The sequence below is a fragment of the Canis lupus genome, chromosome 33 (assembly GCF_011100685.1).
Source record: "Canis lupus familiaris isolate Mischka breed German Shepherd chromosome 33, alternate assembly UU_Cfam_GSD_1.0, whole genome shotgun sequence".
NCBI classification, from domain to species: Eukaryota; Metazoa; Chordata; class Mammalia; order Carnivora; family Canidae; genus Canis; species Canis lupus.
In genome coordinates this window covers 29,902,470-29,927,903 of record NC_049254.1, presented here as the reverse complement: position 1 = coordinate 29,927,903, position 25,434 = coordinate 29,902,470, and the positions used below count along the sequence as shown (strand labels likewise).

Below are 25,434 nucleotides of genomic sequence, written 5' to 3'. Positions count from 1 at the left end.
TGCACTTTTAAAAACTGAGCTGTTTAAAATAAGTTACAGAAGTTACAGTACTGGGACGCTTGGGTGGCTTCAGCGGTTGAGCGTCTGCCTTCATGCTCAGGGCTTGATCCTGGGATTTGGGATCGAGTCCCACATCGGGATCCCTGCAGGGAGCCTGCTTCTCCCTCTGCCTGTGTCTCTGCCTCTCTTTCTGTGTCTCTCATGTATAAATAAATAAAATCTTAAAAAAAAAAAAGTAAACTTGTTATGTATAACCTGGTGTGGTAATGAAAAGCCCTCACTTATCTGCTACACTGGTATCCATCTCATATTAATTTTCTGTTTTAACACTAGGCTCTTCTGTGTGGCAGCTCAGAATGATGGATCAAGCCAGATCAGCATTCTCTACCTTGGTAAGATATTTAAGTTGTATTTCTGGTTGCCAGTTTGTGAGAATACGAAGAATACAAGTATGACTCACCCAGTAAACATGAAATATTATTCAAAACTATCAGTATTTGTTTGTGTTGAAGTGGTGGTCTTGAGATGTAATGGATCCCACAAAGGAAGGATGTATTCAGTCTTGAGTGAGTTAACTTGGAAAATCTTGAGGAACTTTCAGGATATTTTGGGTGTGATGGGAGTACAGCCAAGTAGATAAGAGGAACTAAAGAAAACACTGATCAAAATGTATACCTATGTAAATAGACATACATAACAGACACCCTGAATGAAAAGGCTGAATGAGATGAAGAAGGCCAATGTGTGCTCTAGCCCTCATCTGCCACGGACAGAACTGGGTATAGGGAAGAAGGTTGCTTTGAAAGAGCAACTTTTTTCCTTAAGAATATATAGCAAGTCCTAGTATTGGCCTAATAATAAGTATAGTACCTAATCAAACTTTTTTTTTTTAAGATTTTATTTGTTCGTTCATGAGAGATACACAGAGAGGCAGAGACACAGGCAGAGGGAGAAGCAGGATCAATGTGGGACTAGAGGGCAGCCCTGGTGGCTCAGTGGTTTAGCACTGTCTGCAGCCCAGGGCGTGATCCTGGAGACCTGGGATCGAGTCCCACATCAGGCTCCCTGCATGGAGTCGGCTTCTCCCTCTGCCTGTATCTCTGCTTCTCTTTCTCCTCTGTGTATTCTCATGAATAAATGAATAAAATCTTTTTAAAAAAAATGTGGGACTAGATCTCAGGGCCCCGGGATCATGACCTGAGTCAAAGGCAGACGCTCAACCACTGAGCTACCGAGCTACCCAGGCTACCCAGGCATCCCCTAATCAAACTCTTTGTAAATGTTCCTCATCCCTTTCTTTTCTTTCATAATGCTTTCTTTCTTTTCTTTTTTTTTCTCCAAATCTCAGTTTGGTGGAGAACCATTGTCCTATACCCGGTTTAGTCTGGCACGGCAAGTAGATGGTGATAACAGCCATGTGGAGATGAAACTAGCTGCAGATGAAGAAGAAAATGTTGACAATAACATGAGGGGTAATCATGCCAGTGTCCCAAAACCAAAAAGGTGTAATGGATTTATCTGCTATGGGACTATTGCTGTAGTCCTCTTTTTCTTGATTGGTAAGAGTGCCATTCAAAACTTAATGTTCCTTGTCACCGACTCTAGAAAGTCTGTTAATTTAGTCAAGGCAGTGTTTATTTTGTACCTTTTTATGTGCCATTATGCTAGGCACTAGGAATATAATGATGACTAAGATTCTAGGCCTGCCTTGAGTTTAGCCTGGTGGGGAGAGGGAGACATGAATCATTTCATTGTAATGTGCAAATGTTATACTAGAAGTACACACAGGATATTTGTAGCATAGAAGCTTGCCCTAAGGGTTCAAGGAAGGCTTCTGGGAAGAAAAGTTACCTATCTCTTAAAGAGGTAACTATTTAGGTACTCCCGGCTGGCTCAGTCAGTAGAGCATGTGACTCTTTTTTTTTTTTTTTTTAATATTTTATTTATTCATTCATGAGAGACAGAGAGAGAGGCAGAGACACAGGCAGAGGGAGAAGCAGGCTCCATGCAGGGAGCCCGACGTGGGACTCGATCCCGGGTCTCCAGGATCATGCCCTGGGCCCAAGGCTGCGCTAAACCACTGAGCCACCAGGGCTGCCCAAGCATGTGACTCTTGATATTGGAGTCATGGGTGAAGTCCTATGTTGGGTGTAGAGATTACTTAAATAAACTTCAAATAAAAAGGTAACGTAATTAAAATAAAGTTATTATACAGTTGATTCTTGAACAACATGGACTTGAACTGTGTGGGTCCACTTATGCAGATTTTTTTTCAATAAATATATTGGAAAAATTTTTGGAGATTTGTGGCAATTTGAAAAGACCAACTGCGTAGCCTAGAAATATTGAAAAAACTAAGAAAAGGATATTTTAAGAACGCAGTATATCATACATATACAAAATATGTGTTAATCAGTTATTTATGTCATCATAAGGCTTCTGGTTAACAGTAAGCTATTTGTTTTTGGAGAGTCAAAAGTTACATGCAGAATTTGTACTACACCCTTAAACCCCCCTCCCCCACCACACACACACTGTTTGGGAGTCAACTGTGTGATTTGTTAGATTGAATGGTTTAAAGACTCTTTTTTTTTTTAAGATTTTATTTATTAATAGAGAGAGAAAAAGGCAGAGACACAGACAGAGGGAGAAGCAGGCACCACACAGAGAGCCTGACGTGGGACTCGATCCTGTGTCTCCGGGATCACGCCCTGGGCTGCAGGCGGCGCTAAACCGCTGCGCCACGGGGCTGCCCGATTGAATGGTTTAACATAACACAACATTGAGACTCATTATTTACTTTGAAACTGCTTATAATTTGAATAAACCTGTATTTTCAAGGCTTAGCTGAAAATATTAACAGTTCCTATAGGAATATATTATCAATGAAATTCTATGAGTTCAGCCCTGAAACTTCTTATCCTTAGGATTTATGATTGGCTACTTGGGCTACTGTAAACGTGTAGAACCAAAAGCTGAATGTGAAAGACCAACAGGAACAGAGGCTCTGGGGACAGAGGGAACAGAACCCTCAGAAACAGAAGAGTACTTCCCTGAAACACCTTCTCGCTTATTTTGGACGGACCTCAAAACAATGTTGTCAGAGAGACTGAGTAACACAGATTTCACCAACACCATGAGGTAAGCTTGAGCTGCTTCACAGTATCTAAACACATAGTGGCTATTCAGAGCAGTGATTACAAAACAAACATTACAATCTGGAGGGAAGACTTCTTAGAGTTAAGGGGTGGGTAAACAATAAGGAATTCAAACTATGTTTGTGAAAAAAATTTCTGAGAGGACACTCATTTTTCTTTAAAAAATTCCGCAGGTCTTTGATCCTTTTGTCATCTGGCTCTTTATAGCTTGTTGCTTGCTATCAGACTTGTTTCTGCTTTGATATTTTTATCTTACCCCTTGCAGGTCACGCTGAGCTTTCCTGCTATCCACAAGGGCATCCTTTCCTACTATCCATAAGGCCTTATGTATTCTTTTTTTTTTTTTTAATTTTTATTTATTTATGATAGTCACACAGAGAGAGAGAGAGAGGCAGAGACACAGGCAGAGGGAGAAGCAGGCTCCATGCACCGGGAGCCCGACGTGGGATTCGATCCCGGGTCTCCAGGATCACGCGCCCTGGGCCAAAGGCAGGCGCCAAACTGCTGCGCCACCCAGGGATCCCGCCTTATGTATTCTTTAGATCAGGACTAACTTGACTGCTCAGCTTGATATAGAGACATAATAGTATTCCTTGATTTCTTCTGGTTTTCATTAATCCACACCCTAAGAAGTGTCCTTAAGGTTTCTGTCCTTTGGTTTTTAAGATCTTCCTTAGACATACCTAACTCTTAAGAATTTATTCTTTTACCTATAAGCTGGCTTCCTACGGTTTCAGTTGTACAATAATTCTTAGTCTTAGTTTTAGGAATCTTGGGCATTTTTATTTCATCAATTACTTGTGTTTACTCTATACCAGGCATTATGGATCAAATGAGACTGGAGTTTACCAAAAAAATCAGATAACCTATATCTTACATATATATGTATTTACAATGAGATATAGGAGATCAGGACAAGAAGTAGTTTTGCTTCAAAGTAGGTGAAAATTAAAGCCATACCTGAACTCACCAACAGTAACGCTATCTTTCATTTTGCTTACAGTGGATCCTCTTAGAATCTACTCCTTTCCCTAAAACTACCCTAGGCAGGTACTCCCTTATGATGATTCTCTTGAAGGACTAGTTTACTTTGGATAAGGAGGTTTTAACAAGCTGAGGTCATAAATTTCTTCAGATATTTGGCAGGTTTTTTCCTTCTAAGTTTGTCTCTAGTCAATCCAGAAATTTTGGGTCACAGTTAATTTAGCTTAACTGTGATGAATAGTATTGAGTTACGCTTTTAAAACAATTTGCTTGGGGCGCCTGGGCGGCTCAGTCAGTTAAGCATCTGCTTTCGTTTCAGGTCATGATCCCAGGGTCCTGGGCTCCTTCCTCAGTGGGGAGCCTGCTTCTCCCTCTGCCCCTGCTTGTGCTCTTTCTGTCAGATAAATAGAATCTTAAAGGAAAATTTGCTTACTATTTGAGTTCATTGTTTATTAACAGTGACCTTTTTTCCTCTAGGTGGCTGAATGAAAATTCGTATGTGCCTCGTGAGGCTGGATCTCAAAAAGATGAAAGCCTTGCTTTATTAATTGAGAATCGATTCCGTGAATTTCAACTTAGCAAATCCTGGCGTGATGAACATTTTGTTAAGATCCAGGTCAAAAGCAGGTATGTTGAAAGATGGTAAACTGATTTTTATACAGGTAGTTACTTTCAGGTGTGCTAATATAGCAGAGACTTTCAAGATAAATAATGTAAGTAAAATGCTAAATGTGTTAGTCATTTAATTTATTTCCCCAAGGTTGTCCTTAGCTTCAGCTTAATTTAACTTAATCTTTTTTAGCAATGCTCAAAACACGGTGACCATAGTGGATATGGAGAGTGACTTGGTATACCTGGCGGAGAGTCCTGAGGGTTACGTGGCATACAGTAAGGCAACGACAGTTACCGTAAGTAAGGCAAAACCGTACATGAGACTTTTTTCCCTGTTGAATAGCCCAGGAAACTCCTTATCATTACCTTTCTTAGGAATTTTGGTATAAATTTATTTGTAAAATGTGACTAATGATGAAATACTCTTGTTTTCAACCCTCCTATGCCACAGTGAAAGTAAAATCCCCAAGTTCTCCTATAAGGACAGCAGGGCCCTAAGTAATCCTACTTTCTTCCTCTTTCATGGTGCTTTGGCTACCCCAGCTTCCCTGGTGTTCCTCAAACAAACACTCAAACACAGGCACGTTTCTTCCTCAAGGCCTTTATAAAACTCTTCCCTTAAATATCAATGTGACCTTTTCCTCATTTTGTGCAAGTCTCTTCTCTACTGTTACCTCTTTAGGGAAGTCTTCCTTGATTATCTTGTTAAAAATAGCCTTCCTCCAATCACTTCCCCTTATCCTGTGTTATTTTTCTTCACTGACACACCTGACATTATCTCTTTCCACATTAAAATAATAAGCTACTTGAAGGGCTAGAGGTTGGCTTCATTTACTGCTATGTCACAGAGCTTTGGACAGTGCTTGACGCATGGTGACTCATGGTGGGGTTTGCTGGATGAATGTGAATATCAAGGTTCCATGTGAGGACAGATATAAGTAACTATCTTGGCTGAAGTCTAGTCTTAGCCTGAATCTTTAATGCTTGATTTTTTAAAATGTAGGCAAATATGGCCAAACTAATAAAGAAATTAAAAAGATCTATCTAGGTTTTTCAGGTTAAAAAACATATGTTTGTATGTCAGGGGTCTACCTAGTGGATGCCTTCCAAGCTAGATGAAGTCTTACCTGTGCTGTATCACTTTCCCTGGCTGTCTACAAACTAGGGGTTTGAAAGTGGGTAGATTGTTCTGGCAAAGAACATTGAGGGTTTGGAGGTGCCGTGGCACAATCGGGCACCGGACTCTTGGTTGCAGCTCAGGTCATGATCTCAGGTCATGAGATCAGGCCCTGTGTTAGGCTCCACACTGAGTGTGGAGTCTGCTTGGTACTTTCTACCTCTGCCCCACCCTGCTCTTTCTTTTAAATTTTAAGAAAATGAACACTGAGGGTTTTTTTTTTTTTTTTTTTAAGATTTTTATTTATTCATGAGAGACACAGAGAGCAGAGACCTAAGCAGTGGGGTAAGCAGGCTCCCCGTGGGAAGCCTGATGCAGGACTCAATCCCACGACCCTAGGATCACGACCTGAGCCAAAGGCAGACCACTGATAACCACTGAGCCATCCAGGCACCCTGAACATTGAGGTTTTTAGTTGGCCCACAAACTTTCTATATTAGATATTTGATTGTCAGTTTTAGCCTATAGCTCTATTAATAGAATTTAGGAACATTATGAGACAGCTTTTATTTATTTTTTATTTTTTTTTTATTTTTGGTGAGACCGCTTTTATAAACATCTAAAAGTTGCTGTGCAAGTCAATTATAACAGTGTTTAACAATTTTCACATAGATTATCAGAATTTTCAGTTAAGACCTATTCCTTCATATGTCCTCAATTATCTAGCATTCAGATGTTAGGAAGTTTATGTAGTTGGTGCTGCTAGGACTAGCCTACAGTATTTTTTTTTTAAAGACTTACTTATTTATTCATGAGAGACATAGGGAGGCAGAGACACAGGCAGAGGGAGAAGCAGGCTCCATGCAGGGAGCCCGATGTGGGACTCGATCCCGGGTCTCCAGGATCATGGCCTGGGCTGAAGGCAGATAGATGCTCAACCACTGAGCTACCCAGGTGTCCCTACAGTATTTATATTGGTATATGTCTCTGTTTATCCTATCCTGTTAGCTCTCTCTCCCCCTAAAATACTGGAAGCAATGTAAAAGAGATTAAATGTCAATAGGTCAATGCAAATTAAAGACAGTGTGTGATGATACAAGATGTGAATATAGGAGGCCAGAAGTCTTGATTCACTCCTGAATACTCTGACCAGTTTGACCAGAACTCTCTTATATTCATTCTAGGCTCTGGCCTCTTTTTTTAATCCCTGTTTTCTCTCTTAGGTTTGATCTGTAAAACCATCCTATCTCAGACTCTAATGCTCACTAACCCTGTCTTTATTCTAGGGTAGACTGGTCCATGTTAATTTTGGCACCAAAAAAGACTTCGAGAATTTAAAATCTCCTGTGAATGGATCTTTAGTGATCGCTAGAGCAGGGAAAATCACTTTTGCTGAAAAGGTGAGTATTATTTAAATACATTTGTATCATTCCATTCTTCATTTAAAATTTTTTTTTTTTACATTCTGGAAGCTGTCAGTCTTAAAATCTCATACCTAATAACAATTTATTGAAGTGTTCAACAGGTCAAATAAATTCTAATTAAACTATAGAACACTTCTAAAACTATGGTATAACCACTTGGAATATTCTGCAGTCACTGTCTTTTAGTGAAAATGAAGTAATCAGAAATGCTTAAGTGAAAGCAGTTTAAGTTTAAAACAACAATATCCTATTATATAGGACCGTTAAATTAAGGTGCTTCATTATGTTACATAGAGCTGAATTTTATAGAATTTAGTTATAACTGTTTTATAAAAAGGAAACTTAAGTCAAACCTCTGTAAGGGCCTAGAATAGAAAATATCAAAAGACAGTGGTTGTATTGGATGAGTTTTTATTATTTCTCTTGTCTTTGAAACCCCTTAATGAGTTAAGGCAAGAATTTTTATCTCAAACATATATAAAGTATCTGAAACACTTGAAACACTGGGGGGGATTCAGTATAGTCCTCTGTAACCCTTTATTATAGCATAAAGCCCAATATGTATTCTAATTTTGTGTGATTACATCTGGATTTTCTGATCTTTACCTGTTTTCCTTTTAGGTTGCAAACGCTCAAAGTTATAATGCACTTGGTGTCTTGATATACATGGACCAGGCTAGATTTCCAATTGTTAATGCACGGATTCCATTCTTTGGACATGTGAGTTCTTATTTCTTAAGTAAATGAGTTTTTGTGTTTTTTCTTTTCTTTTCTTTTTAAATTCATGAGACAGAGAAAGAGGCAGGGACATAGGCAGAGGGAGAAGCAGGCTCCATGCAGGGAGCCCGATGTGGGATTCGATCCTGAGACTCCAGGATCACACCTTGGGCCGAAGGCAGGCACCAAACAGCTGAGCGACCCAGGGGTCCTGAGTTTTTGAGTTCTATAAATTGCTGGGTTCCATCTGCATTAGTGGAAGTATAACATTCCTTCCTTAAATACACTCTTTTAAAATTTTTTCCCTGGGAGGGCCTTAGCATTAACAAAAAAGATGGATTATGTGATTCAGGGACCTACTTATTAATTGCTAACAGAAATTTTCAACAGTGTCTTGAATTGAGAATTGGGTATATGGCATATAAAAACAAGAGTCACATGTAGAGACACTCAGGCCTTCAGGCTTTGAGGTGCTAAACTAAATTTAGGCTTTATCCTTACACTGAATCTCAATCTTCTGGGGATTTCTTGAACAAATGCCTGACAGAGCACATTATTCTTTTGTTTTACAGGCTCACCTGGGAACAGGTGACCCGTACACGCCTGGATTCCCGTCATTCAATCACACTCAGTTTCCACCGTCTCAGTCGTCAGGATTGCCCAGCATACCTGTCCAAACAATTTCCAGAGCTGCTGCAGAAAAGTTGTTTGAGTAAGTTCTTATTGAAAAGCTTTTATTTGAAAACTGATTTTATGACTAGAAAGGAATAATAATCATTTCAGTTAATTTGATAAGATTTTAAAACAGTTGGCTCTAATTTTCCTTATTTGGCATATCTTGGGTGCATAGCTATTACTTTGCTGTACATAAACATGAATTTTTTCCTCCATAAAGTAATCTTAATAATTAGACATTTGATATATAAGCTCAGTGGTTCCTTGTTCAGTTTACCCAGTGAATTCCTTGGGTACTATTCCTGGCAGAGCTTCTGCTTGAGGACTTCTGAGGTAAAGCACTCTGTTGCCTATGGCAACCTGTTCAGTTATTGGAGTAGATCTGACAGGATTCATTGTTGAGATGAAATCTTATTCCCTATAAGACCCATTAGTTCTAGATTTTTCTCTTAGCAACAGAATAATTCAGGTTTTCTGGTTCGTAGATTGACTATCCTCCGATCTCGTGACAGTTTCCAGATGCTTTACACTCATTAGTCCTGGGTATCCTATCCTCCCTCTAATCAGAACCCAGTCTGATTAGAGTACTTATCATTAGTTTTTATTTTGATCTGGACGTATTTCCCACCTGGCATTGGCATAGGATATAGACCTACTCTCAGACACTTAACGTGAGCATTTATTTGCTGTGTGACCTAGAACAAGTTACTCTAACCTCGCTGATGACATTTCTTTAACTTAGTTTTTTTTTTTTTTGTTTTTTTTTTTAATTTATGATAGTCACAGAGAGAGAGAGAGAGGCAGAGACATAGGCAGAGGGAGAAGCAGGCTCCATGCACTGGGAGCCCGATGTGGGATTCGATCCCGGGTCTCCAGGATCGTGCCCTGGGCCAAAGGCAGGCGCCAAACCACTGTGCCACCCAGGGATCCATAGATAGTTAAACTATATTCTACTTAACAGGGTGATTGGTTTCAAACGAAGAGCATCTACATGTAAGAACACATATCTAATACTGTGTGACTATTAAAATGCTATTTGTGAGGCCTTTTTAATAGGTGATTTTTATTGACTTTTACTTAAATTTCAAATCAGATCATTCTTATCACCACTTACAAGTCTTCCCTAACTCGTGAAGCCAGCTCCCTATCTTACCCTTGTAAAGTGGGGAGTAATTATGTTTTGACATATAAGTAGAGCACTCATTATTCGGGTAACATGAGGAATTAGGGGAAGATAGACCTAACCATCAGCAGCAAGAAAATATTATTTTATAACTAGGATAAGAATGTATACTGAGGGATACCTGGGTGGCGCTGCGGTTTGGCGCCTGCCTTTGGCCCAGGGCGCGATCCTGGAGACCCGGGATCGAGTCCCACGTCGGGCTCCCAGTGCATGGAGCCTGCTTCTGCCTCTGCCTGTGTCTCTGCCTCTCTCTCTCTCTCTCTCTCTCTCTCTCTCTCTCTGTGTGTGACTACCATAAATAAAAATTAAAAAAAAAAAACAAAAAACTCTGATGTCTGTATTTTTCTAGAAATATGGAAGGAGACTGTCCTTCTGCCTGGGAAATAGACCCCTCGTGTAGGCTGGAAACGTCCTCAAACAAGAATGTGAATCTCACTGTGAACAATGTGCTGAAAGAGATAAGAATTTTTAACGTTTTTGGAGTTATTAAAGGTTTTGAAGAACCTGGTAAGGACCCTTGGTTTTTTGTTTTTGTTTTTTTTTTGTCTTAAGAATGTGGCCAGAAGAGGGAGTGCTGGCAAGCTGGCTTTGGCTTGGTTTTGTGGATGCTGACTCTTGTCTGTCCTGAAGCGAACTGTTTAAGTGTCAGTTTTATTGGAAGATAATAGGTTCTAGGAAATAAACTGGTCAAAAACTGACCATTATGACTAGGTAATCTCTTTTTAAGTTACTGAATGGATCAGCAGTAAGCACATTTCTTCTTAGAGGGGGCAGATGATAAAGATGTTGCAGGCTATACAGTCTCTGTTGCAATTACTTAACTTTGACGTTGTAGCATGAAAACAGCCATAAATGATATGTACTGAATGCGCAGGTAGGCTGTGATTTACTGACCCCCTCGAATAGACCATCTACCTATTTAAGCAGAAGCTAATAGTCCTGCCATTTAGTGAGGAAAGCCCTTGGACTTAGGTTGCTTATTGAATAATTAGAGGGCACAAATAAGTAGTCGATGAGTAAACTTAACTGGTAATTTGGAAAAAGAGTAGCAATACTAATAAGGAAAAATAAATTAGTATTGTCACGTGAATATTTTTCTTTGTCGTGTGAATTTTTGGTTCCCAGAGTTCTAAGTCAGATTTGATGAAGCACCTTATCCTTAGCACATATACTGTATTTTTATCCTTTTTACTAACATGATTATTCTTGAGTTCAATATTAGAAAACAGGTAAAAAGAGCTAACTGTATAATTTATCTTTTTTTTTTTTAAGATCGCTATGTTGTAATAGGGGCTCAGAGGGATGCCTGGGGTCCTGGAGCTGCAAAGTCTAGCGTAGGAACAGCTCTCCTATTGGAACTTGCCCGGATATTCTCTGATATGGTCTTAAAAGGTAGAGTACAAATTTTGTGAACTTGAAGATCTATGTGTTATATATATGCTTTCTTACTTTTACCAATATTATTATGGCTCACTTGTGCCGGACTCTTGAGTTCTTAGGTACGAAGTAGGTTGTCTTTTGTTGGCTCTGCCTTTGACTTTGAAACAGCTTTCCATGCAGTGTCTTCATTGCACTGGGAATCAACTCCTTTGAAATACCGAAAAAGTGTTGTACTGGACTCTAATTCTTAATTTGACAGATTCAGAATAATAGGGCAAATCTAGCATGGTCTCTAAGGAATCTATTTTGAAGGAAGCAGTGGTATACCTCTACTTATTTTCTATAATTTTGTTATAAAGTTATAATATGTAATTCTATACATTATACTTAGAATACTGGATATGTTCATGTATATTTATAATATATTCACACTTAACTTTCAAGCCTTTCTCTCTTAGTACATGCCACTCCTCTACACACACACCCATGCATGCAAACCCCCATCACATTCTTGAGTCTGGGTCATAGGGTAAGTTGTAGTGCTTAACTTCTATGCAAAAGCACATAATACAGAAAAATATATATCCAAGGAAAGGAGAGAAATGGAGAGCAGTGGCACATACAGCCCCAAAGAAGCTGTCTTAATGTTTTCTCTGAAAACTCTTATAACTTAAATTTGTGAATTTTTACTTTCATAACAGTTGTTTGTAAAGTAACCGAGTATTTTAAGTGATTAACATATATGCAGATTGTTTCGGTGAAGGCACACATCGTAGTTACACCATGATTTCCAAGTATCTCTTGATTCAGAAGATACGGGGCTCAAAGAATTGAGTTGAAAAAAAGTGACTTCCTGTAGAAACTTGGTGCCTACTATGTGTTTGAAGTCTTATTTGAAAATGATTTATCCTGTTCTTCGTAGATTACTTTTAATTTTCTTTTGGTAGATTACTTTTAAAAAATTTTATTTTTATTTTTTTTGTTCTTTCACCTGGGGTCTCAAAAGGGAAAGAAGTATTTTTGAATCTGCTGTCTTGAATTAGAAATTTCTGATTTCATCTTAAGTCAGTTGCCTACCTATAACCTTTCCCAAGATAAAACTAATTTTTTGTTATCCTTTAGGTGGCTTTAAACCCAGCAGAAGCATTGTCTTTGCCAGCTGGAGTGCTGGAGACTTTGGAGCAATTGGTGCCACTGAATGGCTAGAGGTAGTGTATTTGAACTACCTAGAGTGGGCAGCTGAACTTGTTTTGACTTAATTTGTCCTCCAGAAACCATGTTTTTTTAGATTTGATTAGAGTTGATCCTGAACAACACAGGTTTGAACTGTGCAGGTCAACTTATGTGGATTTTTTTTTTAATACAGTATAGTCCTCGGGATTCCTGGGTGGCGCAGCGGTTTAGCGCCTGCCTTTGGCCCAGGGCGCGATCCTGGAGACCCGGGATCGAATCCCACGTCGGGCTCCCGGTGCATGGAGCCTGCTTCTCCCTCTGCCTGTGTCTCTGCCTCTCTCTCTCTCTCTCTCTGTGACTATCATAAATAAATAAAAATTAAAAAAAAAAAATACAGTATAGTCCTCTAGCTGTAGTTTTTCTTTTCTCTTCTTTCTCTTCTCTTCTCTTCTCTTCTCTTCTCTTCTCTTCTCTTCTTCTCTTCTTCTCTTCTCCTTTCTTTTCCTCTTTCTTTCTTTTTTTTTTTTTTTTTTTTTTTTAATTTTTTTATTTATTTATGATAGTTACAGAGAGAGAGAGAGAGAGGCAGAGACACAGGCAGAGGGAGAAGCAGGCTCCATGCACCGGGAGCCCGATGTGGGATTCGATCCCGGGTCTCCAGGATCGCGCCCTGGGCCAAAGGCAGGCGCCAAACCGCTGCGCCACCCAGGGATCCCTCTTTAGGGATTTATTTCTGTATTGGACGGAAGGGCGGGAGGTGAGGGATGGTCGGGATTGCGGTATGTGCAGGAGGGCGGGAGGGAGAGGGGGGAGGGGAGAAGGACGGAAGGAAGGAAGGCAGGAAGGAAGGATAGGAACGAAGGAAGGAAGGGACCGGACAGTACAGCCTGCATCCACACCTCTTTCTTTCTTATTTTTTTTCTTTTCTTGTATTTTCTTTCTTTTCTTTCTTTTTCGTTTCTTTGTTGTTTCTTTTCTTTTCTTTTCTTCTTTCTCTCTTTCTTTCTTTCTTTCGATTTTTACTTATTTATTCATGAGAGACACAGAGAGAGGCAGAGACATAGGCAGAGGGAGAAGCAGGCTCCCTACAGGGAACACCTTGTGGGACTCGATCCCCAGTACTCCGGGATCATGCTCTGAGCCAAAGGCAGATAGATGCTCAGCCGCTGAGCCACCCAGGAGTCCCTGTATTTTCTTTCTTATGATTTTCTTGCATTTTTCTTTTATCTAGCTTACTGTATTGTAAGAATATAGTACATAATTCATATACAAAATATACATTAATCAACTTTTTTTTTTATAAAGCTTCCAGTTAACAGTAAGCTATTAGTAGTTCAGTTTGGGGGAGTCAGGTTACATGTGCATTGTGCATTTTCAGTTGCGTTGGGGGCTCAGCACCCATAACCCCTGTGTTAGGGAAGTCAACTGTATATCATTTTTGCCTTTGTATATTTAGTCTCAATTGACTATAAATTTAAAAGATGTCCCTAGTAATAGCTACTCTATGTGACAATTAGATTAACACATTGGTACATTTAGTATTTTTCTTTCTCTTCTAGGGATACCTTTCTTCCTTGCATTTAAAGGCTTTCACTTACATTAATCTGGATAAAGCTATTCTTGGTAAGTATCTTTTCGTCAGCTACTTATGAATTCAGATAAACTATTTAGAAAACTTTCTAAAACGATACTGATTATTTTTTACAATTTACATAGTCCATTCCCTGATTAAGACTGACTTAGCTTTAAGTCATCCACTAAATTATGGAATGGGTGCAGATTGCTTTGTTTAATGCAGGTTCCCTGTGTGGTCCTCATTTAGCAGCATTAGAATCACCTGGGAACTGTTAGAAATGTAAAATTTCAGACCTTCTATGTTTTAACTGTATTTTAACAAACACTGAGTGATTCTGATGCACTAAAGTCTGAGAACCACTAGTCAGGACTAATTTTTAGACCAGAAGTAACTAAACCATACCATATAGAATGGTCTTTCTAGAGACTAATTCATTCACATTTAGCTAGATGGTGACATCACGAATGTTTGAATGTTCTAAACGTAAGCCAGTGGATGAACTGAGAATAGTGAAATATCTCACTGGAAAGAAAGAGGGAAGGAGCTAAAATTGAACTAAATCTTTATTGCCCTCTTACCTGTACAGCAGAATGTATGGAGTATGGGAAGTTGACAGTAGCTAGCAGATGAGTGCTCTAATATAGGTGGACTAGAAAGGTACCAAAAAACAAATCATTAACATTAACATCTGCAAATTTAGGAGTAAGAGCTTCAGTTGAGTCAAATTAGGGTTAGCAGTTGCCAAAACCTTGACTCTTAAATCACACTTTTGTCTACTTGAAGAGGATAGTTGTATTTGGCCACTCATCTAGATTATTGCCTTCCTTCTTGTCGAGTACTTTTAGTTGTAGAAGTAGCCATGTAAAAATTACTTAAGAAGGGACAATGTTAAAACAATCTCTTTGCAGGTACCAGCAACTTCAAGGTTTCTGCAAGCCCACTGTTATATTCACTTCTTGAGAAAACGATGAAAGATGTGAGTATATACCTAATTTTCCAAAATTTGTAACTTTTAATTTTTCATCTAATTTTTTTTTAAGATTTTATTTATTCATGAGAGACATAGAGAGAGGCAGAGACACAGGCAGAGGGAGAGAAAGAAGCAGGCTCCATGCAGAGAGCCCACCCGATCCTACGGCTCCAGGATCACGCCCTGAGCTGAAGGCAGGAGCTAAACCGCTGAGCCACCAGGGATTCCCCTGTTTTCATCTAATTTACAAAAAGATGGAAAATGATATTTAAGCCATCAGAAGTGTAACCAATTAGAGGAATTTATTTTTTTTTCAAGTATAGGAATTTAGAATAAATTCTTTAGCAGCATTATTTAAGTCATTTCTTGGCTTATTTGCTCTATTGAACCATGTGAGGTGAGGGTAAACAACATATTTATTCTCAGTAAATATAAGGTGAGGGAGGTGGTACATGAAGGGCTCTGATGTCAAAAAATATGTAGTCTGTTTTGGAACATTGCAGAATTTCCTGAGGCTTAAGCAGTACTATGGGTATTCAGTGGGGGGTGTCTGTGGAGTTAGAATGTTACGGAAGCTTTAAACTGGAGGGGTACCTGTCTGGCTCAGTCAGTGGAGTATGCAGTGCAACTCTTGATCTCGGGGTTGTGAGTTCAAGCCCCATGTTTGGCGTAGAGATTGCTTAAAAATAGTCTTTAAATTTTTTTTTTTTAATAAATGAACTATACCTAATACTTAAACAAGAAGGCCAGATGCAGTATTCATTGGGTAAAGACAGGCATGTGAATGACCATAGTTTGGCAATAAGGAGGGATATGGTTTAGCTAATAGGTTTAGAGGCCATATCTTGGATTTTTTTTTTTTTTTTGTAAAGATTTTATTTACTTGAGAGAGAGCACAGAGGAAGAGGGAGAAGTAGACTCCCTGCTGAGCAGGAAGCCTGACTTGGGGCTTGATCTCAGGACCCAGAGATTATGACTATGACCTGAGCTGAAGGCAGATGCTTAACTGCTGAGCCACCCAGGTGTCTGCGGAACGATTAAAGACGGAGCGGGGATCCCTGGGTGGCGCAGCAGTTTAGCGCTTGCCTTTGGCCCAGGGTGCGATCCTGGAGACCCGGGATCGAATCCCACGTCGGGCTCCCGGTGCATGGATCCTGCTTCTCCCTCTGCCTGTGTCTCTGCCTCTCTCTCTCTCTCTCACTGTGTGCCTATCATTAATAAGTAAAATTAAAAAAAAAAAAAAAAAAGACGGAGAGGGGATCCCTGGGTGGCGCAGCGGTTTGGCGCCTGCCTTTGGCCCAGGGCGCGATCCTGGAGACCCGGGATCGAATCCCACATCAGGCTCCCAGTGCATGGAGCCTGCTTCTCCCTCTGCCTATGTCTCTGCCTCTCTCTCTCTCTGTGACTATCATAAATAAATAAAAATTTTAAAAAAAATTAAAAAAAAAAAAAAGACGGAGGGAAGAAGGGTCAGAGTACTTGGCGTTGATCCTATGGGAAATTAGGAATTGCTGTAGCGTCTCCAACAAGGCTGTAATGTATTTGCAGGTTAGGTTGTGGTAGTATAAAATGTGCTACAAGGAAAAAACCAGAAAGAAGATAGGCATATCATGAATGCTAGAAAGGGTTTTTGAAATTGTGGCTAAGCCACTTTTAAAATGGTTAAAGGAGAACATTTTTTGCTCCCTGTAACTAAAGGAATTGATACCATGAGCTTAGTAGGAATAACTTTAGAAAGTTGAGATTGTTTTAACGGTCTTAAATTTTTTTCAAGAAGATACAATAAATTTTTTTATAATGTTTATAGATCTTAAATATGTTTGTGAATAACTATGTTTAGAAAGATTCATTTTAGTGACACTAATTTTTTTTAATTTTTTATTTTATAGGTGAAACATCCAATTACTGGGCAGTCTCTTTATCGGGACAGCAACTGGATCAACAAAGTGTAAGTTGAGAAAAGTGAATGAACAGCTTATAGAAAAGCAGAATCATCCAGTAGTACCTGCTGTGGTAGGTAGAAATCTAACCCTCCCCTTGCAGTGAGCTTACCTATACTTAGAGTCAATTTAAGAATTTATTTGGGGATGGGGTGGGGTTGCATGATAGCACAGTGCTCTTTAGAAAACTTTCTAGACACATTTTTGCTTTCCTTGCAGCGAGAAATTGTCTTTGGATAATGCTGCTTTCCCTTTCCTTGCGTATTCTGGAATCCCAGCAGTTTCTTTCTGTTTTTGTGAGGTAAGTCTAAAGAACTCTAAAGTTATATCTTAGATCTTTTTTGATTGATTTTGAGTATCCTAGAATGCTTAAGATGTTTTAAGAAGTTAGACATGTGTAGTTATTGTATGCTCCCTTATTACCAGTCTTAATGTAGACTTTTTCTCAATTAGCTTAATTAGCAGTTGAATTTGTTTGCTGGAATGTCTTTTCAATTAGGTATGATGAGTTTTAATAACAAGGTTACCTACTGGACCCTGCAAGTACAGAATATTTCCACCAAACGGAAGGTTCACCTGGACATTGCTTTTCTTGATACGTGTTAAAACATGGTTCTAGACATTTGTCCAGAGATGTTAATCTCTTAAACAGGGATTATAAGTAAAAAGCAGAAAAGCCAAACAGATGTAAGTTGTTGTTATAAGACAACTTTATGAGACTGACCAAGTTGTAGGAGAGCAAGATTACCTTGTTTTAGGTGCCAGTTTGGAGGCACTGAAAGCTACTGAGTAAACAAATGATGAAGGCTTCTGTGCCAAAGTGCTAGAGTTGGAAAGCCAGCCCTGGAGTGGGCTCTAAGGGGTGAAGAGATCTTAGAATTAGTATAGGAGGTCAGGGTGGAAGCCGTTGGCTTTGGCATCAAATTATTCATTCCACAGAGGCCAGGGCCTCATGTGACTTCTTATCACTGGGTGTTTTGGCCTGGGACTAGGGAGGGAAAGGTCTGAGTGGATGTAAGCTCTGGATCTGGAGTTGAACATAGCTGGAACTCTCTTGACCTTCCGCTAGAACAGCAGTGTGGATGGCATTGAAATAGCTGATCACAGTTATCTGTTTAGTCTACTAGGAAGAACTGAATGTCTGGTCCTAGGTAGGGTTGAGGAGATTTATGGGTGAATTCTGTTGATCTCCGGAAGGTTTTTTAAAAACTTCTTTTCTTACTGATTTCTAAGATGTCAAAAATCTAGCAGGTAATATAGAACCATATAGTCAAAGAATTGAGGTCAGATCAAAAGATTATCAGTGAGATTGTCACCGAGGACAATGGTAGGAAATAGAGTTGAAGAAATACTTTGTCTAATGAAGGTAGAGAACTTCATGTGAGCATTAGACATTCTTTTTTTTTTTTTTTAAGACATTCTTGTTAGAAAGGTAACATGTATGAATGGATTGAGTGCTGAATCATTAGAAAGGTCAAGTTTAAAAAAAAAAAAAAAGAAAGGTCAAGTTTAGTCTAAAAGCACACTTCATGCATGCTGTCCTCTTTCGTCATTTAATGAGCCAAACTTCTCAGAGAGAAGAAAACAAAGATATAACCTCAAGAAATTTGGCTAGAGATCTATCTGTTCAGGGTATATAATGCAATAGAATAAGAATTCTATAGGACCTAGAAGAAAGCGCTCGTTCTAGAAGTAGGTTAGGTTCAGAGGAAGTAGCAAAAGTGGTACCAGAATAGTGGGCAAGGAAGAATCGCAACTACTATCACCTTGATGGTAAGACAAATGTGAGGCTCCTACTCTGATGACCCACCTGTGAGTCCATTCACCTAGCTTTGTTTTTCAGGACACAGATTATCCTTACTTGGGTACTACCATGGATCTCTATGAGAACCTGAATCAGAAAATTCCTCAGTTGAACAAAATGGCACGTGGAGCAGCAGAAGTAGCTGGTCAGCTTATAATGAAACTTACCTATGATCTTGAATTGAACCTGAACTATGAGATGTATAATGACAGAATACTTTCATTTGTGAGGGATATGAACCAATTCAGGACAGACATAAAGGTGAGCATTAATTAAAATCAGGTTCGTTCTTTCTTTCTTTCTTTCTTTCTTTCTTTCTTTCTTTCTTTCCTTTCTTTCCTTTCTTTCCTTTCTTTCTTTCTTTTTTTTTTTTTTTTTTTTTTTAAGATTTTTAAAGAGCAGCCCGGGTGGTGGCTCAGTGGTTTAGTGCCACCTTCACCCTGGGGCCTGATCCTGGAGACCCGGGATCGAGGCCCACATCGGGCTCCCTGCATGCTGCATGGAGCCTGCTTCTCCCTCTGCCTGTGTCTCTGCCTCTATCTCTCTCATGAATAAATAAATAAAATCTTTTAAAAAAAGGATTAAAAAATATTTATTCATGAGAAGACATACAGAGAGAAGCAAAGACATAGGAAGAAGGAGAAGCAGGCTCTTCACAGGGAGCCTGATGCGGGACTCATCCCAGGAACCCGGGATCACCACCCGAGCCAAAGGCAGATGGTCAATCACTGAGCCACCCAGATGCCCTAAAATCAGGTTCTCATTGCTGAAATACCAGTTTGAAGAGCGATGTTTAGTGGTTCCTGAGGAAGGACATGATTGGTAGCTGAAGTATGTTTCAAAGTGAACTAATGTATAATTTTTTTTAGAATTCGTAACTCATTTGAAAGGAAAGCTGAGAAGTGGTGGGTTATAAATCTAGAATACACCACAGTAAGTATTTTGGAGTCTAATTAGCCAAGATATGTTAAGTTTGTAATTTCAAGCAACTTATAAAGAGGTCCCAGAGAATATAAAAATTTGAACCATGACTGAACCTATGAGTTCAGGCCGTATGTCATATATGCCTTCCAGGGATCTCACAAATGGAGATAGAACATAGCCAATAGTTATACCCGAATACAATAGTTTTTGTTTTTCTAATTCATTTATTCATGAGAGACACACACAGAGAGGCAGAGACACAGGCAGAGGGAGAAACCGGCTCCCGATGCGGGAGGGAAGCCCGATGTGGGACTCGATCCCAGGTCTCTAGGATTACGCCGTGGGCCGAAGGCGGCGCTAAACTACTGAGCCACCAGGGATCCCCCAAATAACAATAGTTATAGTGTTGATCCTGCTGTGTTATATTCAAATGCTTGACAAAATGAAGTTAATATTAGTATGTAGTTTCCAGCTCGTTATGGAATTAATATGGATCCGTTATCCATAACGGATCCCTTAAATGAAGTAAATCACTGATAAATCTTAATGATTATGGCTTTCTTGAAACTTGAAACTAATTGTAATTGATTAGAAAATGGGACTTTGGAGACAAATCACTGAATTCTGAAGTTCATTGAGCCAAAATGTTTAAAATTTCCCCTATAGGGAAATTGGACTGGAAACAATATATGGTACAGGAATTATGTATTGAGTAAATTATGTTGTATTTCTTTTTTTTTTTTTTTAAATATTTTATTTATTTATTCACGAGGGGGTTGGGCAGAGACACAGGCAGAGAGAGAAGCAGGCTCCATGCAGGGAGCCTGATGTGGGACTCGATCCGGGTCTCCATGATCACGCCTTGGGCCGAAGGTGGCGCTAAACCGCTGAGCCACCCCGGCTGCCTGTTATATTTCTTGTTGAGGACAGCTTCCTTGTGAGGCTAAGAATGGATAAATACGCCATCTGCCAGGCTCAGATACAAATATGTATATATATATATTTAAGATTTTATTTATTTATTCATGAGAGACCCAGAGAGAGAGAGAAAGAGGCAGAGACACAGGCAGAAGGAGAAGCAGGCTCCACGCAGGGAGGCTGATGTGGGACTCGATCCTGGGACCCCAGGATAATGCCCTGAGCCAAAGGCAGATGCTCAACTGCTGAGCCACCCAGGCGTCCCTAGATACAAATATATTCAAGTTCGTAGAGTCTGGGACCTCCTAGGTAAGGTGTTTAAGTCTAGCATTCTTGGAGTCTTGAGCTTTGTCCAGGAGTCATCCCCTTATCAGAATCATTGCAGTTGTAACCACTAAATTAGAAAGATAACGTGGAATAACATCCTTAGAAATAGAACATCTAATGGAGAGTTTAATGTCTTTCTCCTTCAGGAGATGGGTCTGAACCTACAGTGGCTGTATTCTGCTCGTGGAGACTTTTTCCGAGCCACCTCCAGACTAACAACAGATTATAAGAACGCAGAGAGAACAAACAGATTTGTTATGAGGGAGATCAATGACCGTATCATGAAAGTAAGTAAATGCCCAAAGAGAACTGAAAAGAAAAGTATGCTGATTTTTAATTGGTAAATCTTGCATTTCTAAAAACTAGAGTAGTAACTCCAGGAGCCTAGAATCCTGTGCTGCTTTAAAATTGAGTACAGACTAGACCATTCCTTAAAACTAAGCTGAAACCCACCTCGGGGTCCAAGTCCCTGCTCTGCTGTGTCGGGTATACTTGGACCCAAGCTCGAGCTTGTAAATAAACCCTTGTGTGTTTGGGGGGGGAAAAATTGAGTACAGATTTCTTTTAATGTTCTTTAAATTTTATTTATTTATTTTTGAGAGAGAGAGAGAGAGTAGGAGGAGCAGCAGAGGGAGAAGCAGGCTCCCCGCTGAGCAGGGGGCCTGACGCAGGGCTCGATCCCAGGACCCTGGGTTGATGACCTGAGCCAAAGGCAGATGCTTTACCCACTGAGCCACCCAGGCGCCCTGAGCACAGATTTTTTAACTCTTATTAGCAAGACCTTGAACTGACATATCTAAAATAGAAATACAAGAGGCATTTGACCTAGACGTAACCTTTTTAGATTTTAAAAACATTTTTAGGAAAGGATCACTAATGGTTTTTAGCTGTCATTTTATCTGTATTCCTGTTTTCAGCCCTTAACAGCTTTTATCTTAATCTGCTAGGAAGGAGGTAGAAGACTTGATTACAATGGGAAATTGTAAATCTTCCATATATATGCTGCAACTAAAAAAAAAAAAAAAAAAACAATGCAATTAGTTCACTTTTACAAAGGAATTGACAGTTTATAATTTTAACGTTAGAAGATTAGTAGCCTGGTTCTCCACATCCTTAAATGTGGGGGATTTTAACATTTAAAGTGAGAGAAGGACAGTTGTCTTACTGATATCAGGTCCTTCCCTCACAGCAAGAAATCTGTGTAAATTCTCTTGTGTTTTTGCTTTTGTAGGTGGAACATAACTTCCTGTCACCCTATGTATCTCCAAGAGATTCTCCTTTCCGTCATATCTTCTGGGGTTCTGGCTCTCACACTCTGCCAGCTTTAGTGGAGCATTTGAAGCTGCGTCAGAAAAATAAGAGTGCTTTTAATGAAACACTGTTGAGAAATCAGTTGGCTCTAGCAACTTGGACTATTCAAGGAGCTGCAAATGCCCTCTCTGGTGACATATGGGACATTGACAATGAGCTTTAAATGTGATGCCCATCACTTCTATAAGAACATCAGGGTAGTGTGACTTTTAGACTTGTGCTGGTTGTGCTCAATTTTTAGTAGGACTACAAAACCTAGTATCGTTAAATTTCTACCCAACCACCTTGATACTCCTAGATGTCTTTAGGCAGCAGCTTTTCATACGGGGGTAGGTACTTGTACTTCAAGTTAAAGTGCATAACCACTTAAAGATATTCAAGATAGAATCTTCTCTGATTATCTCTAAAATTTTAAATGCTTTGTATGGTAACTGCCTCTTTATTGTTACAGTTATGAAAAAGTAAGAACCAGTTACATGAACTATTGCTCTAAATCCTAAGGACGTGAACTGGTATCTTCTAAGGGGGAGTAGGAGGGTGGTATCTGCTGAAGGTTGAAAATGGTAGCTTAGTGTGATCCTCTACCTTCACCTGAAGCTGGATAGGAGATACCAGGTGTTAAGACCTCATTCTCCAAACGAGATATATGCCTTCTTTAAGGATTTAGCTGGTTTCCATATCCCTGAATGAAACAGTTAACTTTCAGAAGAGATGGGACTTGTTTTCTTGCCCAGGAGATCTGAAACAGGTCCTTCAGCTGGATAAGATGAGGTTCAACCGTTATCACAGGAATAAGGCCTTAATGCGTTAACCTCAAGGTTATTTATGAGAGGGGAGACCAGAAGCCAAAGACCTATATTTTATTTTCCTCTGCCCCTGCCCGATAAGCCTTTATTAGTTTTTTGTGGTTTTTGTGTTTCCCAAAGTATTTTTTGAAAGAGAACCAGCTTCAGGTGTTTAATTTCAAACTCAGTTTGTCAGACGTTAAAGAACACACTGCCAAATTTTGGCCAAAGTGTTAATTTTTTGGAAAAGCTTTCTATCATTTTGGCACTGAGATATTTATTGTTTATTTATCAGTGACAGAGTTCACTATAAATGGTGTTTTTTTTATAGAAGATAATTATCGGAAGCAGTGCCTTCCATAATTATGACAGTTATACTGTCGTTTTTTTTTATAAAAGCAGCATCTGCTAATAAAACCCAACAGATACTGGAAGTTTTGCATTTATGGTCAACATTTGAGGGTTCTAGAAAACAGCCACAAGCCAAATAAAATTATAAAGCTAAATATCGGTGAAGAATTCCATTTAATTAGGAGTTGCTAATCAAGTTAGACTTCTGTTTAGCCAACCAGATAAAAGTGGAAGTTCTCTTAAAGGAAAGGAATTGTGACCAAGTTATAAATTAATGTCACTTAAAGGCTGTGATAGTACTCCTATGTGTGAAATTTTACCGCTCAGTTTATCCATGGTGTAACTTTAATTCGAATTTTGCAAAATTTCCAGTACCTTTGTCACAAACCTAACTCACATTATCGGGAGCAGTGTCTTCCATAATGTATAAAGAACAAGGTAGTTTTTGCCTACCACAGTGTCTATATCGGAGACAGTGATCTCCATATGTTACACTAAGGGTGTACGTAATTATCGGGAACAGTGTTTCCCATAATTTTCTTCATGCAATGACATCTTCAAAGCTTGAAGATCGTTAGTATCTAACATGTATTCCCAGCTCCCTGTAATTCTCTTTTAGTTTTAGTTGCAGAAACATTTTATGGTCATTAAACATTTGGTGAGTGAATTCAACCACTATAAAATAAAATTACTTCCTTCAAGATTCCTTGTTTTTAAACCTAATGTAGTATTTCACTTGTGGTTTCTCCAGGTCTTCTGTTTAGCGGGATAGTAGTATACATTTATAATGTTTGCTGTTGACAAATGAATTTAACTTTATCCCCTTATTTGCATGTTGTTTCCTGTAAACTTAGTTTATATTACTTTGAATCCAGAATTGACCTTTTAGCTTAAATCGGGAAATTTGCCTGCAAGGCTCGTGGAGGGGCGGGGGTGGGGGGTGAAGGGTGTAGGGAAGCGAAGCTTGCAAAAGGATCTTTGATCATTTCTACCTACCCATTAGTATGTGGTGGTTTTAAGTTAAATATAGATGTGAACAAATGAGTTTGAAGCTACATGACTAAAGACTTTATTTTCTAGTCAACCATCATTATAAACTTGATAATCAGCTGTTTGTCATAGGACAGTTCACCCTGAAGAAATCGACACCTAAGAAAAAGTCCGTAGAGTCTCTTACGTTTCTTAGACTTAGCATCACCTGCTTAAGCTAACCTAGAAGACATAGATTATTACAGCTTCACTGCTTTTGGTCTTTTTAGTCTTCACAGCATTTTATCTTGAACTGGTATTTAGTGTAGCCAAGCAGAAAGGTCATAGCTGGGATTCCTGGTTTGGGTATCATGCTTTCTCATACTTTAATGATAAAGCTCCAGAACTTGAAGACATCATATGAATAATGGGCATCCATGTACAGCAGTAAATCTCTTCAAAAACCTCGTCTATGGTGAGGATTCAGTTATTTCTAATTTAAAAAGCCAGTAAGTGGTAAGAGACTTAATATTCCTGAATGAAATGTGTATCTGAGTAGTGACAACCTGCTGAACTTCAGATTTTTTCTGATTATAGATATCAAGTGCATTTTGAGGGTAAAGGATAAAATAAGTGAGCTCTATCATGACTCGCTATTCTAAACTTGCATGACCTTTACTATGTTTCCTCTTTGAATATTCTTGAAATTTTAGTTGGCTAACCATGGCTTATTAGACTGGCCAACCTTTTGCTCGTCTGTATCTTTGTAAACAAGTGATATGCCCTTAAAATTGTGTCCAAGCTGGTATATGCAACAGTGTGGAAGTTCCTTATCTGACTTAATAAAATGCTTGAAACACTGAGTTGTCATTTTTTAAAATTGGTTTTATTTTATTTTTAAGATTTTATTTATTTATTTATTTATTTATTTATTTATTTATTTATTTATTTATTTTAGATTTTATTTATTTATTCATGAGAGACATAGGCAGAGGGAGAAGCAGGTTCCCTGCAGTGAGTGTAATGCAGGGCTTGATCCCAGGATCATGGGATCACGACCCAAGCCAAAGGCGCTTAAACACTGAATTGCCCAGGTGTCCTTTTTTTGTTTTGTTTTGTTTTAGGGCAGTTTTGGG

The 25,434-nt window shown here is 39.1% G+C and overlaps 1 protein-coding gene across 1 annotated transcript; it reads left to right on the top strand.

The window, feature by feature from the left end:
• The first annotated feature begins 356 nt into the window (after positions 1 to 356).
• Positions 357 to 22,356, top strand: TFRC (transferrin receptor). The gene is given in 18 exon segments (NM_001003111.1): positions 357 to 392; positions 1,349 to 1,559; positions 2,928 to 3,141; positions 4,620 to 4,769; positions 4,945 to 5,050; positions 7,158 to 7,271; positions 7,917 to 8,015; positions 8,585 to 8,724; positions 10,220 to 10,377; positions 11,143 to 11,262; positions 12,373 to 12,458; positions 13,983 to 14,046; positions 14,908 to 14,975; positions 16,859 to 16,917; positions 17,129 to 17,210; positions 18,753 to 18,974; positions 21,029 to 21,169; positions 22,114 to 22,356. Coding segments are annotated over 18 exon segments (2,313 nt in total).
• The last annotated feature ends 3,078 nt before the right edge of the window (positions 22,357 to 25,434 follow it).